The sequence below is a fragment of the Adiantum capillus-veneris genome, chromosome 7 (genome assembly GCF_014529385.1).
Source record: "Adiantum capillus-veneris isolate H3 chromosome 7, ASM1452938v2, whole genome shotgun sequence".
Lineage (NCBI taxonomy): Eukaryota > Viridiplantae > Streptophyta > Polypodiopsida > Polypodiales > Pteridaceae > Adiantum > Adiantum capillus-veneris.
In genome coordinates this window covers 52229355-52245801 of record NC_140937.1, presented here as the reverse complement: position 1 = coordinate 52245801, position 16447 = coordinate 52229355, and the positions used below count along the sequence as shown (strand labels likewise).

General features: G+C 41.7%; 1 protein-coding gene across 1 annotated transcript; it reads right to left on the bottom strand.

Annotated features, from left to right (window-relative positions):
• Positions 1-11097: 11097 nt before the first annotated feature.
• On the bottom strand, positions 11098-14881 carry LOC147453851 (uncharacterized). Its single transcript, XM_086516981.1, has 8 exons — positions 14317-14881; positions 13716-13890; positions 13308-13661; positions 13052-13226; positions 12835-12964; positions 12362-12732; positions 12167-12242; positions 11098-11729 (listed from the first exon to the last, which is right to left on the bottom strand). The coding sequence occupies exons 1-8, from the start codon at positions 14879-14881 to the stop codon at positions 11098-11100; spliced, it is 2478 nt and encodes an 825-aa protein (XP_086373107.1).
• Between the last annotated feature and the right edge of the window lie 1566 nt (positions 14882-16447).

Here is a 16447-nt window from a genome sequence, read left to right as displayed (position 1 = left end):
TTGACACCTTAGGGTATCAAAAGCACATGCACTTACGCTCTGGATGAGTGTTAGAGCACGATCACATTGGTAGTGCCTCTGTTCATACGGACACCCATTACCCATCCACGATAAGATCTAGACCCTCAGCGGGGACACAAGGTAGCACCACCCAAGACCCTAAAATAGCCGCTAGTGATTCCTCCTCCGACTCAGAAATCATGGAAGCATACCCTACCCAAAACACTGAGAGAGAAGGCCATGCACCTCCCGAAGTTCCACAGCCTAGTACTAGTATGTTTAGCCGTTTCAAGGAAACATTAGGTAGAGCTACTCGCTCGGAACCTGATGCAAATGAAGCACACGAAGGGGGTGGGGAAGTGGAATCTCCTTTCACATCGCACGTGGATCCCACACCCCCAAAGAGTGTCCATGTGGATATCCTGCCAACTTCTTACCAAGAAGGCCCTGTTGAGCTGCCTCCTTCAGAAGTTCCCTCTAGAGTACCGTTGGTGACAAGTAAAACCACGGGGAGCAACATTGCTTCTACCTCACAAGAAACCGTTAACACGTCGACTCTAGAAGGATTGTTCATTAATGATCATTGGACATACGACCTCCACACTGAGGTGTTGACGGATCTACACTCTGGCCACGCCTACCATGTAGGATGGGTAGAGATTGTACAATCCACCTCTAGTGCCACGAGCATCGAAGATCAACAGAAAATGATCTGTAATGTTATCCATGGCATTATTCAATCAGAAAGGCAAAACCGAGGGGTAAATATACTCTCAACTGGCCCCATGAGATTTCTGGATACGAGCAAGGCTCAACAGCCTACTCTATCACAAATGGAGACTCCTCTAATGAGCCCCATGGACCCATCTTATGTCATTTCACCTGGGGTCTCTATGCAATCTGAGCCTCCGAGCGAAAACTTTAGCTTCCCTAACTTGGCTCAACCCTCTATTAAGGAAAACACAGTGCTCACTCCAGGGATAAGCCTGACAGAGAATGTACCGATGACATCTACGGTTAGCGCAGTGCCACTACCTAGTGTCGTAGTACCTAATATGGGGCCTCGACCATATGTGCCTCTAGCCCCTTATGCACACATGGCCCCCACACCTCCAATTGTACCACTTGCTTATGCTCCTCGAGTGCCGCTCCCTAGCCCTTATCCGAGTGGACCTATGCCCGGTTATGTTCCATATCCTGCATCATCCACACATATGCCAAGACCGTACCCATCCCTCTCCCACATATGATTCCAAGAGTACCTCCACCGGCCCTACCTCCTCACATAGGTGACTTGGCAGCGTTTGCTCAAACCATAGGTCGATCTATCGCGGAAAATATGCGTCATGCATCTGATAGAGAGCCTAGAAGTAAGGCAGTACAAATTGCCAAACTCACGCAAAAATTCAATGGGGACGAAGATGCTAGGAAACACATTGAAGTGTTTGAACAAGTATGTGATTCCTTAGGGGAACGCAACGAACTACATAAGTGCAATGCCTTAAGCTTGACATTAAGTGGGAAGGCTGGAGATTGGTATAGGACCCTAAGGGTGGACGAGAAAACAATCTACCCTACCCTTTGAAGGTTGTTTCTAAAGGAGTACATACGAGAAGGTGTGCTTTGGGGTGTAGCATCTCAGCTACAGAAGGCCGAACGTAAGGAAGGAGAGTCAGTAAGGGACTTCATTAGTCGTCTAAAGCACTTAAACTCTCGCTGCCCTGTAAATGAGCGCTTCAACAATAACCAACTGCTTGATCGATTCATTCGAGGGTTGAGGAATGAAGGAATCTATAATGGACTAGTGATTAGAGGTATCACAACCTGGGAAGATGTCACTGCCAATGCAATCCAACTAGAGGACAACTTGATGATAGCAGGCATGAGGGTGTCTACTGACACGAGATCCACTAGCTCACAAGCCATTGAGTATGAACCCATGACTGCAAAGCCCATTGCCAATGAGCCAAAGGTATTTGAGACATTCTTGACAGACCTCACCAAGGCAATCCAAGAGTCTCTTAAGGATAATCGACCCCCTCAAAATAGTCACATGTATCCAAGAAGGGAGCAACAATGGTGTTCCATTTGCTTAGGTCCACATAGCACTAGTGAGTGCCCTACGTTTAGAGTAAAATTTAATGGAACTTGCAACGCATGTGGTAGGTATGGTCACCAAGCTAAGGATTGTTTAATGATCAAACGTATGATGGCAAATAGACCACCTGTAGCCTGGACGGATGCGCCTCGAGCTCCTGTATTGATGCCTACTCCACCTGTTGAGCAACTACCGCAACACATGGTCCCTAGATCTCAAAATGTTGTACAAGCTACACCGCTACCACCTCCTGTGCTAGGACCGTAGCCCCCGCATCCAAGAGTCGCCCCTATGAACCAAGTGGGTTGCGAGCCATCAAATGCTTATCCAGATGGCTGTGAGGAGGAAATAGACACTAGTATTGCCTACGGACTTGATACATTGGAAGAGTGTCCTATATACTACATGGAAGATTGTTGGGGGCAAGTCAAGGCGGTTTATCAAGCTGCTGCTCTCGCATCCAGAGGTCAAAATATCAACACCCAGGCTAGGAGGCCACCTCTTCAATGCTACGAGTGTGGTGGACCACATCGAGTAGCGGAGTGCCCTATTAGGCTGCAAAAGAATGCTGCACAGATGCAAATGAATCAAGGGAGCACGTCTGCAATGCCAATACTCACATGTAATCGTTGTGGCATAGATCACTTGATTGCCCAATGCCCCTATAACCCAAATGCGCCTAAAATCACACCCCTGAATTTGGTCGAAATTGCTAGTGTAACATCACCAATACCACCCGTCGCACCCGCTTATGCGATTACACGGTCCATGCTTCAAGGGCCAGGCCATATCCTCGAAGAGAGAGATACCGCGTCAGTTATCCAAGCAAAGAAAAAGAAGACACGAAGGAAGAAGTCGCAGAATACGGAAAATTCAAAGCCAAGTTCCAAAACAAACATAGGAACATGAGATGACCCCGTGTATATGAATGACCTCGAGGATGATTCAGATTCAATCGAGACAATGGAGACTAGAACCAATACCACAAAGGGAAAGACCGACAAAGAAAACCGTAACATGGAACCAAATGAAAACCAAATAAGAGAAAATCATAAAGAGCCTCTGAAAACACCACAAGTGTTTCCAAATCCAATCCAAGACCCCCAAGATAAACCGCAGGGGCAAAAAGGGAAAAATCGTAAAAAGAAGATCGGGACGTACCCAAACCCAGTAGACGAGATTGAGCAGGTGAAACATCTAAGAGGTTTAGTGGAGGAGACTCAAAGGAAACTAGAACCAGAACCCATGCATGTCAAAATTCATGACACAGTGTTTCCCACGCAAGTTCATCCACCCCACATCCACCCCACATGAAGGGAGTGAGGACCATCAGAAAGACCACCTTCTTGTTGGAAAGGATGTTTAACGAAGGAATACCTGATCCCATTGAGGAATATGAGATTCCATCCTCACCAGTTCCTAGTCAAGGACCTACACCCTGCAAAACGCCAATGAATGTTGCCAAACTAGTGGACTTCATGTCTTCTGAGGTCCGAACCACGATCATAGCAAAGCTGTATGGAGATCCTGAGTTATTCCTTGCACTTCGAGCATTCCTTAACGGAGAGCTACGAACGGGATTACCGCAGTTTGCGCAACCAAATAGGCCTGACTCGATTATGATTGATGAGGAAAATCATGTGCAATCACTTGACTTAGATGGACACGAGTCTGTGATCGAGGTACCCATTAACGAATTAGGGCAGTATTTTGAAGGCGACGAGTCTAATGCGACCCTACCCATCACTACCAAGGGATTAACTATAAAGGGAATTCTTGATGGTGGTGCGGGAGTTAGCATCGTTACAAAAGATTGTTGGGAATCCATGGGAAAACCCCGCCTCAGTGTTACTAACATTGTGGTAAAGATGGCAAATGGTACCATAGCCAAACCTATGGGGATGCTCAAGGATCTTAAGATCAAAGTTCTAGGACACAAGGTACGACATACGTTCATTGTAATGGATTTCTCTAAACACCTTATGTCATATGAAATGATTTTAGGACGACCATTCATGAGGGAAGCACAAATGGTTCATGATTGGTCTAAAAATCATGTCTTTTTGCAATTCCAAGACTCTGTCCTTAGAGTGGATTTGGTGACTGGTAAGGTACACCCCTTAGGGAGTAAAACCATTATTGATCATCGCTCTGACACCACAGTTCACTCGGCCCCACTACAATATTGTTACACTTGTAAGAAGGATACAGACATTGGCCAAGATTCTCCTTATATGGATATCCTACCTGGGATGACTGAATCAGACAATGTGGATTGGGTCCACCTAGCATCAACCATAGACACTTTGGGAAATAGGGGGACGACCTGGGTAACACCTGAGGGGGATGAAATGCCTATACCCTTAAAGATGCTACAAGCAATGCATATCGCTTCTGACAAGACTCATCCTAATGTAACGAAGAAAACATACAAGTGGGTCCCTAAAGCTTCTTTAGTGACCATAGCTAATGCTAAAAAACAGAAGCCTTGTAAGAAACGTACCACTCGCTCCAAGAAAAATAAGAAAATGTTGCGATGGATCCCTAAACGACTATTGGAAGCCCAAGGCTACTATCAAGGAAATGATCAAATCTGGGTGCCAAAACGTAGATTGTGCTCTTACCTATCACCTGACCCAAGTGAGCCCAATCCCGTAGCTCCAAAACGAATCAATGATCGTGGAAAGAAAAAAATCACAGAATGCTACACACCCGCTCCCGAGCTAGTTTGGGTACCAAAGAAAGAACGATTTGTTCCACCTAGCTCAGGAAGGGAAGAGTCCCATGAAGCTTCTAGCTCCTCATGTAATACATCCATAGAGGTAAAAGCTTCTACACAGCCTCCATCTATAGTAGTGGACCTCCATGAAGCTACAAAAGAATCCACACCTCCCAGTGTTCAAGAATCACCTGATGAACCACTTCAAGTTCGATCCTGGAAGAGTACCTTACCACCCTTGCAACTTGACGAGGCACCTAGGGTAATAGAAAACTACTGGCAAAAATCCTCACCTATTTACCAACTGGAACAATTGGTTTCAAAGGGTGACAAGCTCATTTCAAACGGTATGATCTACCCAAGGAAGGGGGAGTGTTTGCTGACAGTCATCATTCACTTGCTTCCCTCTCAACCTTTTTCCCTGACCTCTCAATTACCAATCTTAGGGAATGTACATATAAAGCTTTATACTCACAAAAAACAAAAAAAAGGAGCAAGAGCAATTAGCAAATGAGTATGCACATTAAAAGTCAAAACATTGACTCATACCTACACATGTCACATCTGGTACAGTGAAACAGAAACCTATGCCATAAAACACCTTTGATCCTTATCACTTGAGTGATGGAGGGTAAGGTAAGATTAGTACGATAGGAGTGTTTCTGTTTTAGAGTTGAGAGATTAAAAGTCTCTTTTCCCACTAATGTGCCTCCTGGAGGTATTCCTTTTGTTTCATAGTGTGTACAGGAGCGTGTTGCTATTGATAGGATTTGGACCTTCATGGAACCTTCTCTCGTTCACACTTCAAATCAAGCGCGACCATCAACACAAACAGGTGTTTCTTGTCCATTAGCATTGCCCTTATCTTTTTGCATCCATGTTTGTCTGCTTTGATTGTGATTGGTAGCATAATATTCATCAGCGCATTGGCTTAGTATCAAACATTTAATTCAATGTAATGTTTTGTCATAATCACTTGTTTAGGTGTAAAAATCAAGCAGTCCGACTAAGCTAGTTTGACCAAGCTAGGTATTAGAAATCTTCTCTTAATACCATGGGGAATGCCTTCCTAATAAGCAATGGTTACTTAGGTTCTTAATCCGATTTAGGCAGCATTGTATGAAATGTACTAGGGCTTTCTAGTGGGCTTAACCCTATTGACCTTTAGCTTAAGTATTATAAAGGGAGTTTACTAATGTGATGAGCCTGGGGAGGGTAACAGTGTTATATGACCCCCCAAAGTTACAAAATTAAATGCTGAAAATGAACAAGCAAAAATCAAAGTGCCACAATGTAAAATTTTAAGCTGAAGAGAAATCCAGCTTGAAATTGGTACTTCACTCACATGTATCGCCTATGGTACTAGAGCCCTAGAGGTTCCCAGTGTGGGCGCTTTTCCTTGAAAAGCAAAAAACCCAAGGCATACAAAATAAGCACACACATCATAATTGAATCAATGTGAAAAGACTTTGGGGGGTCAAAGAAAAAGTAATCAGTCAGGCGATGATTTCATGAGAAATTCCTTTTATGGTAGCTTAACTACAAGGTTTTCTAGATATAGCCTCTAGTCAGCCCTCGAACATGAATACTTGGCTCTCGCGATTAAACAACTTAATTGACCACAGAAAATTAAGAAGCTTACCCATGGTATTAATATTCGATCTCTAGTGCCTTTCGACCGTCAAATTAGCGACCCCAGACTTGTTTAATTTTTTACCTTTACATCTGTTTATGCATTTGATTACATTGCAATTTAATGTTCATTGCTAACAAATTGTTTGAAATTCTTTGACCAATCAATTTTTCTACCTAAAACTGCATATGCTTTTTAAGAGAATGCCATTACTGTGCCAATGTTGTTTGATTTTGCAGTGACTGAAGAAGGCTAAGGACATTCATCTCAAATGCTCTTCCACCTCGACGAACCAGCTTCAACTCAATAGCTTCCGAGGACGGAATCTACATCAGGAAGGGGGCATGTTAACCCTCACGGCACACGGACACCCTATGATCTATAAACGTTGTATTATTTAGAGTCAGGTACCGGGCTTGTCGGACCAATAGGGAAAGGTAGAGTGATCGCCGATGAGAGGCGCACTCTAACTGGGACATTCAAGGGATTAGTTGGCTAAGCATGGGCGCCCAAGTGTGAATGGGGTGAGCTCCTATAAAAGCCAACTAAACCTAATTTTTACTCATTCTCTCATTTGTGCAATAGAAGAGTGCTCTTGCTCCATCTCCATCTCCATCTTCTTCTTCTTCACCTCCTTGTGTGTGTGTGTGTGTGTGTGAAGAGAGAGAGAGAGGGAGAGTGTGTGTGCGATCGAGCATTACGAAGGCACGACGGCGGCGAAGCGGTTGAGCGCGGCACGACTGCAGCTTCTTCTTCATCGCGGCGAGGAATCCACCACGAAGGCGAGCGTAGAGCGGTGAGTGACACACCCTTTGCTCTCTTGAGCTTGCTATTTAGGCTTGCTAGTTTAGGCTTGTTGTGTGCTTGGAGCCGTTTGTGGCTCGCACACGGTGTATTGGCAAGTCCCTTGCTTCGACAGTGCGGCAAGGAGCGCACAGGAGGAGAGAGAGCAGAATAAGACGACATGGGGGTGAGAATAACGTGCCAATATCCCCCGTGCAAGAGTGACCATTTCCCTCTAGCAGTATTTGTTTTTAGATTTCTTGAATGGTCAAATTGGTTACAAACTGGCCGACCGGTCATAAATGGCCAAACTCATAAAAGATCACTTGAATAATAAAATGTACATGATATACAAATCCATTCGCATAGGCCAAGCTTGGTCCAGTCTTTTCCACCTGTCAGCTGCAATAAATAATAAAATGTCAATTCTATAACAGCACCGACAACTGCTTGAAAAATGGAAACGGGAAGCCATTGCAACCAAAAAATCGAGTGCAACTCTCTCTCTCTCTCTCTCTCTCTCTCTCTCTCTCTCTCTCTCTCTCTGCCCTTTGTTTCACACCGCTATCTTGCACCTTTTACCATGTCATTGCATGGAGTTGTAACCAGGCGACTGGGCAAGAGAGTTGCAGGGCATCCTCACGCGACCTACCCATTAGTATAGACTAGCTCGCGCGCCCCGCCTACCGGCGGGCCTCGCTCGCTCTTACCACCTCACTCTACATGTGTTTGTGTGTGTGTGCATCTTTATACATTTCTCCATGACACACACACGATCGACACTTTCTATCTTTGGCCCCTTTAAACTACTCCTGGTACATTTAACCCCTTTTGCACACACCACACACACACACACACACACAACACACACACACCACACAACACACACACACACACAGAAGCGAGAGAGAGAGAGAGAGAGAGAGAGAGAGAGGAAGAGAGAGAGAGGAGAGAGAGAGAGAGAGAGAGATGACCATATTTTAAAAAAAAAACATTTTACATTATTGCCAAAAAGGCTTAGGAACATATCTGCATAGCACTCTAAGTCGTGCTATTTCAACAAGATCAAGAGATTGCGCTGGGCTCTACAAACTTCTCTTAAATCTATTTTTTGAACCCAGTTCAAGTAAATCTTGTAATGACGAATCAACCCAAGCTCTTGCTTTAAGAGCATGACCTAATGTTGGGAAAGAAATAGGGATCAAACAAACTTGATGTAAATCGTGTCCAACTCTTCATCTAAATATGACCCCCAAACAGTGTAGTTTTTCTCAATTGATCACTTCCCCATGCCATTGCCATCCCCGTTCAGCAGGTAACAAATTTTCTTCAAAGAATCAACAATAAATTTTTTTACACTTGGAAAAATATTCACAATTTCGTGGGCCATTGAATGGCTGCAAGAAAAGAAGACAACACTAGTACTCAGCTTAAAATGTGTCGAGAGAGAGAGAGAGAGAGAGAGAGAGAGAGAGGAGAGAGAGAGAGAGAGATGATCAACATGGCCACTTAAACACTTTAAAAAAGTATAAGGCCAATTCGAACACTTCAATTACTAATTGTCATGCCAAAGAGTGTCAAGAGGTTCATTAGGTCAAAGTCTTTATCAACAACCTCAAATTTTTATTTAACAACGACTCTATTCTACTCTATATAATTGGACGGATGAGGATCACTCCAATATACCGCATTGATAAAAAACTTCACAATTGGTTTCAAAATTTGAAAACTCTTCATCCGAAATGTAAGATTTTTGATGTGATTAATCTTTCCGCAATTGAATATCACAACCACAACATTGACATAATAAATATCAAACCATAAGTAGTTCTTGTAGGACTCTCATCAATTTATTTCGCTCAATATTTGTGACACTTTGCATAGTGTAATGCTTAACCGTCCACAATTTCCATACCACCCATCAGCATATGAATACACCCAATGATGCCACCAACACCATGTACCATATCCTTGACAAATGTACTCTTCCTTAACTTTCAAATATATAGTCATTCTTATATGTATTGGGAGAATAGCCAATACATCATGACCCATGTTAACCTACATTAGCAATTCACAAATCTCTCTCTCTCTCTCTCTCTCTCTCTCTCTCTCTCTCTCTCTCTCTCTCACACACACACACACACACACACACACACACACACACACACACACACACACACATTAACCTATGTAGTAGATAAAAACCCACTTGAATAAGCCAACAGTAACTAAAAAAATATGGTACTTAGAATGCATAAACAATGGATCAAAGTGTTCGATCATCTAGAGAAGTTGAGCCTACGACACACTCTACTTGGAACTCTCAAGATCCAAGGTCCGACACGTCGAACACTGCGACCGAGGCGTCGAGGTGATTCACCCAAAGAATAGATTCTAAACATCCATTCATTCACTCCATAGGGACCGTATGAAAAGTTGCAATTGAGAGGGCGTTGCATACCTAACTCTCGTACAGTGATTCACATATCATCTATATCAAAATCTATGTGATATAACCTACAACACTTCTAAAATATCGTGCTTCATATAATGCCAAGATAGAATGTCTGCAATAATATTGAAGCGTGCAATGAAAATAACAACCAACCATTCAGACATAAAAAGTAACAACACATTTAACGTCATATGGATTCAAGTTCAAGATATACGCACCGAAGGATCTCAAAATCCTCGACAATACGAACAATATCCTCAGCATGTGCAGGACCCCTCCACAATGGAGGATCTAGGAAAAATGTTACACGTATAAACATACAAAATAAAGGCCAAAAAGTTCTCATTCATGGTGAAAGTAAGTAGCAAAGATAAGATTTTACATTTACATACCTCTAATATAAGTAGGTACATCATTGAGGGTGTACGGAACCATGATTTATCGTGCCATTCTTTATTTGCTCTAACACCACAGATTTGGAAGTTTAAGAGGAACAAATATGAAATAGAATAAAGAAGACTTCGACGATCATGTCGTAGAGAATCATGTCCTTCTTTCTTTTGTTTTAGTGAAGGATTTAAGAGAGAGAGAGAGAGAGAGAGAGAGAGAGAGAGAGAAAGAGAGAGAGGAATGAAAGCAATTCAAAAGACTTTGAAATTTCATAGCTTCACAAAGAGACAATACAAAACAATTATTCAAAGTGTAGCCTTCGCGAGACCACATTAGGGATTCTATAAGTCCAAGGACATATGTTGTATATACGGGGTGGTGTTTCAACTTGAGTGAATATCCTCAATCGATATGGTGTAGTGCGGTCTCCAGCAACCCCCACCTGTTGTGCATTGACTGGCCTCTCGTCACTCCCAAACCAAATATTAACTTGAATTTGACGATGCTCGTGGTTCGAAGAAAAGGCAACATGATAGTATCCAAGAACTTCCATGGACATATCTCTACCTAAGTATAGCATTTCATAAACACTTACGATGATAAAACCTCGATGGGAGTGATTTCTGCAAAGGCATCCATGAATTTTGTAGAGCAATAAAAGCTTAAAACTACAAATATACCTATATAAAAACTCTTACAATATAATATGAGTTTGATCAAATAAGATCACCAAAAACATAGCAGGAACTCTTCCCCTCTATTGTGGTGGATCTTCAACAGAGTAAGTCAATGTATAAGCCAATCTTCTCAAGAAAATAATAGGTCAAGTTAATAAACTAATTTAAAAAAGAAGATAAATTCCTCGAATGAATTCAGTGATGTGACCCACTACATAGGAGGCACTGCGTCGAGGATCCATCTGTGGGAAATACTTTGATCTAAGAGATATGAATAAAATTTAACATCAAGTGTGTCTGACTTTAAGTGAGAGCCACAATGTCAATTTGAACTTATTGTTATGAGCTCGCTAGTTGTAATACTTCCTTGAATACAATGTTTGGAGTGTAGTAACACTCCGCTTGAGTTTTTTCAGTATTGACAACAATCCTCATAAAAGCTGCACTTCGTACACGTGACATTGCAACATACAACTGTCCATGAGAGAAGATTGATGACTCAAGATATAGACCGAGAATTCCAAGTGTTTGCCCTTGTTCTTTGTTGATAGTCATCCCAAAAGCAAGCCTAATTGAAAACTGGCGACGCTTCATTTGAAATGGAAGCCCCTGATGGCTTCCAATAATAAAGTCAATCCTTGGAAGAAAAACTCTCTCTCCAATATTTGATCCTGTAACTATCTCTGCCTCAATTACCTTATGATGAAATTGCTTGCATATCAATCTAGTTCCGTTGCATAATCCACGTCTTGGATCCAAATTGCGCAACAACATGATAGGAGCATTTTCTTTCAAGACTAAAGAATGAGGTGGAAAACCACCACTAAGAGTAAGGCTATTCAGATATTCAATTGTGTACAAATGTGTGTTTTCCTCTGACATACAAATTGAATTTGCACTCAGATACTCTTTGCAATCTCTAGGCATTCTTTGTAATGCATAGTCATTAATTAAATCCACCTCTTTATTCCCTGGAGCAAGTATTGCTCAATCTCTGACATACAAATTGAATTTGCACTCAGATACTCTTTGCAAGCTCTAGGCATTCTTTGTAATGCATAGTCATTAATTAAATCCACCTCTTTATTCCATGGAGCAAGTATTGCTCAATCTCTGAAAAAAGTTGCATGATCTTGCAAATGACACAAATCTCCATATATAAAGCTTAGAAGATCTGCCAAACTATTTCCTGGAAGCATCATGTGTGAAGGTATTTTGACTCTGTCTAAGTCTCCTCCATCATCCATAACCCCATTGCCAATATCAAGCACCCAATGGAAAAAACTTTGTTGAAGTGAATTTGAACTGCAATCAACTATATGTATATTTTTGGTAAGCCTCAGTATCTTCGTGTATTTCCATATGTGAGAATGACAAAACGAAGTATTTACAATGTCTGTACGACTACCTTTTGGTACAACAGGTAGTATTTGTCGAAAGTCACCTCCAAGAAAAATGACTTTCCCACCAAACAAAGTATCTCGCTACATAATATCTCTTAAAGTTCTGTCCAGTGCTTCAAAGCATAGCAATGTGTCATGGGAGCTTCATCCCATATAATTAAAGTTGCATTCCTTAGAAGTTCTACAAGTTGACTATTTACCTTTATATTGCAAGGTGCTTCAGAGTGAAGCTCCAAAGGTATCTTAAACCTAGAATGAGCAGTTCTTCCATGACTCAAAAGCAAAGCTGCAATACCCGAGGATGCACATGCAAGAGCAACTCTACAACTTCCTCGCACTCGTGAAAGAAGTGCATTATATAAGTAAGTTTTTCCTGAGCCACCAGGACCATCTAGGAAAAATACCTTCCCTGAATGTGTGTCAACAGCTTGTAGCACTTGGTGATAAGCATCTCGCTGATGCTCATTTAAGGAAGTTTCCATACAATTTGCTATAGTACACTGTTCATCAACATTGAACATTGTTTCTTCAGCCATAGCACCATTTTCACTTAAGGATACCAATGTTGAGTCTATTGCAGGCAACATATAATCGCAAAGCCTCTTGCCATGTTGTTGCAAAAAGCATTCTATATGAAGCAAAGCTTGATTTTTTGCCACATCAAATCGCACACTTGCATCTGAAATACGCATCCTTAGGGCATAAACATAGTCCTCACAAAATTCAGTACAAAACCTTTCCCAAAGAGTAGCCGGATGAAGTGGCTCACAAAAGACTAATATGATTGCAAACAGTTGTCTCAACTGCATTCCATTTTGAAAAAAAGATGCCTCTTGGAGGCAAATTGACCATTCTTCATCATCTTGCAATAATCCTCTAGCTATACATGCCTCCTTGTATGTATCATAGATGTGACCATCATACATACGCAAGTCTTCAAAACACTTACATCCCTTGCAAATATTGAGAAGCATTCGAAGGTAATAAACCTCACCAACAGTAGGGAAAATATTATACATTCTTCCAATAGAAACACCCTGTTGTCGTGGAGACCATGCCTTTCGACTTTTATTCCATACCCAACCATTTGGAAAGTCAGTATATGTGAAGCTATTTGCTTCAGGATAGTTTTGATTTGCAACAAACCATTCTGTCAAGGTAGTTTTTCTATTTTGCTCATTATCTAGCAAATGTGATACATCATCACCATCTTGAAATGTAACCATATTATGAAATGGAAGGTGTACTTGCAATCGTTGAATAGCTGACCTTTCACTATGCATGTCGAAGCCAAATATTTTCCACATAGCCTCAGATGCAAAAACATAACGTGCATTGAGATAACTCTTGATCTCATCAGTAGCTCCTTCACTATCTTGAAGGACAACAGTGGCTCGATCATGTCCCTTGTAGACATACTTATAATAATATTTCACGGCAATGACAGTTGAGCAAATCTCCACATTAATATGGTCTTGGTATCTTAGTGATAAGAGTGGCCTGTAAGGAACAACCCAACGATTATCTAAATTGTAATTTTTAGACGTAACAAACCTTCCATCATCTCTTCTCATATACATAGGATATCCACTTTCGTTTACATTTGTAGATGTAGAAAATGTTCGTGGAAACTTGAATCTACACTTACCATCAACCATACATGGAGAACGTGGGTTCAAAGGACCACATGGCCCGTGAACATTACAACGACTCACTCCATCAAATAATTCTAGAACACATTCTTATCAGGGAGCTCTGCACAAACCAACTTGTCATAGTGTAATGTATCTATGGGTTTATATTCGGATGCAAGTATCAACAATATATGTGCATGAGGAAGACCTCTCTTCTGAAACTCAATCACTGAAACATGTCCAATCACCTCCCCAAATATGGATTGCTAAGTAAATGCATCATATTTGGAACTTTTGATAAAACACTCGTATAGTCACATCAGGACGATCAACAACACTTTGTCTAGGTAGTAATGCATCATCTATTTCCTTCCATCGTGGATTACATGTGAATGTGATGAAGACATCCGGTTTTCCCCTACTACGAACAATTGCCATTGCATCTTGAAATAGTTGGCACATATATCTTGGACCTCCAACAAAAGACGAAGGCAAAACAATTCTACGGCCAACATTTTGACCTTTAGCCCTCTCTAAGCCATCTCTAGCCTCAACCATGTCAACCAATCCTTGGTACACTTCACCACGAAGTGTTTTTTGGTTATTTCTCATCCACAAAAGCCGTGACTCCTCTAGAGTACTATAAGCATCCACGACATACTGTTGTAATAGCGTACCTCCTCGAAGAAGACACTCCACAGTATCATCTCTTATTTGTAGGCGAAAGACATAATATTGCCTTTGACTCAATTTTTTTCCATCGGTAGTCTGTAAATAAAGAAGCCACCCATCCTCTCCACTTGGAAATAATAAAACATACAATAAGGACATGTAAGCTCGATGCATGCTGGAGATTCGTTTCAAACCCCCGTGTCGAAAATTCAATACAATGTCGCGATAGCCAATATTTCTATCATCTCCTTGTCCTGGCATAATTGCAGCAACTTTAGAACCCCTTGGAGCAAGATATTGCCAACCATCACAACGATGCTCCGCAATAACCATCCTCATATTGGGTACAATAGCATCACTAGACAAAGAAGCAACAGATCGTAGAGCATTTGCATAAGGATTTACTCTATGCATCATCACTTGTAAACACTCTAGAATACTACGATCTAAATTTGAAACATGATGCAATCTGTTGCTCAACTCATGTTCGGTATCAAAAAAATATAATTGTGCAAACTGTGGGACTTCATTTTGTCCTTCGGCTAGCGCTAAAGAACCAATGCTATGATAGACAGAGCCGTGAACCTTAAAAGTGTATACACCTCTCCCACCATAATTAATAGCCTCATCGATATGGGCACCAAGAGACACAAATGCCAATGCATTATTATATCCTCGAATGTTTTGTAAGAACTATCTACTTCTTGTTGTGGTTGAGCTCATCAAATCTTTCAATTCATTTGGTGGCTCATTCAAAGTTATTGGACTTTTCCATCAGAGCAGCAATATTTACCCACAAATGTTTGGATAGTCTTTCCTTCATCCTTCCAGGCCTTTGCTCCACATTTGGAGCAAACATAATCTAAGCTTCCTAAGTTGTGCAACAGTGATGTGCAAGGAATTAATTGAGTGCATCTTTCTATGTTTTCCCTTGAGTTCCTGCATCAAGTTTGCCTCTCTCACAACAAGCAATGCTACTCCTTCATCAGATTGCCTGCCTTCGTTTTGAAAGGAGCATTGCAAGGACACAACTTTATTTTTGTATTGGGCCTTCACCCTACCACTCTCCACACCATGTCATGCATGTATGACCCCGTAGCTAGCCACTGATTTACCCTAAACCCCACCAAAACCACGTGGCCTCTCACTTTTGTAGCATCTAGAGAACGCTTGGATTTCTACCCCAATTGTTTCTGCTTTTGACACTAGTGACCCTCTTTCATCACCTTTGTTTCGACGTTCTGGTGCAGTCAACAACCTCTCTCTCTCTCTCTCTCTCTCTCTCTCTTCCCTCTCTTCGTCTCTTCTCTCCTCGTCTCTCGCTCTCTCTCTTCCTCTCTCTCTCTCTCTCCTCGTCTCTCTCCTGCTTCTCATCTCATATCATTCATGTGCACCTATTCACCTCCCATATTCCCTCTCCAAGCTCACCACCCTAGATTTCTCTTCCGCTACCACCCAACATGCCTAAAAACGGTTATCCCTTATAGAGTAATATAGATCCTCAAAAGTCAAATATGACATATGGAACCAAAAGAAATGAATCATGTGGGGTGTGTGGAGCACCTAAGTGACTCTCGATGCTCAAGGAAATGAGCGTTGTGATAAAGAGTCCACATTGTGGCTGTTGAAAGAAGAAAGAAGAAGAACATAATTTTAACGTCATAGGAAACTATCCAAGAGACCTCAAAGATCTATCCGACGAGAGTTGAACTCAAAACCTGTTATTTAAGAGGGAAATGGTATAACCAATCTACCACACTTGGGTGATAGAGAAAGGTTATACCATTTTCCTATTTTTATTAACACCCCCTCCCCCCTCACACACACACACACACAAGTTGAAAATGTCGGGAAAGCAAGCTTAATGTGAACACAAGCTCTAAAGTGATCACAGGTTGAGCACTCAAGGAGGGTGTGATACCAAACTTGCAAACTTTTTGGGGACGTAGAAAGTGTATAGTCGATGAGACTCCTCGTCGA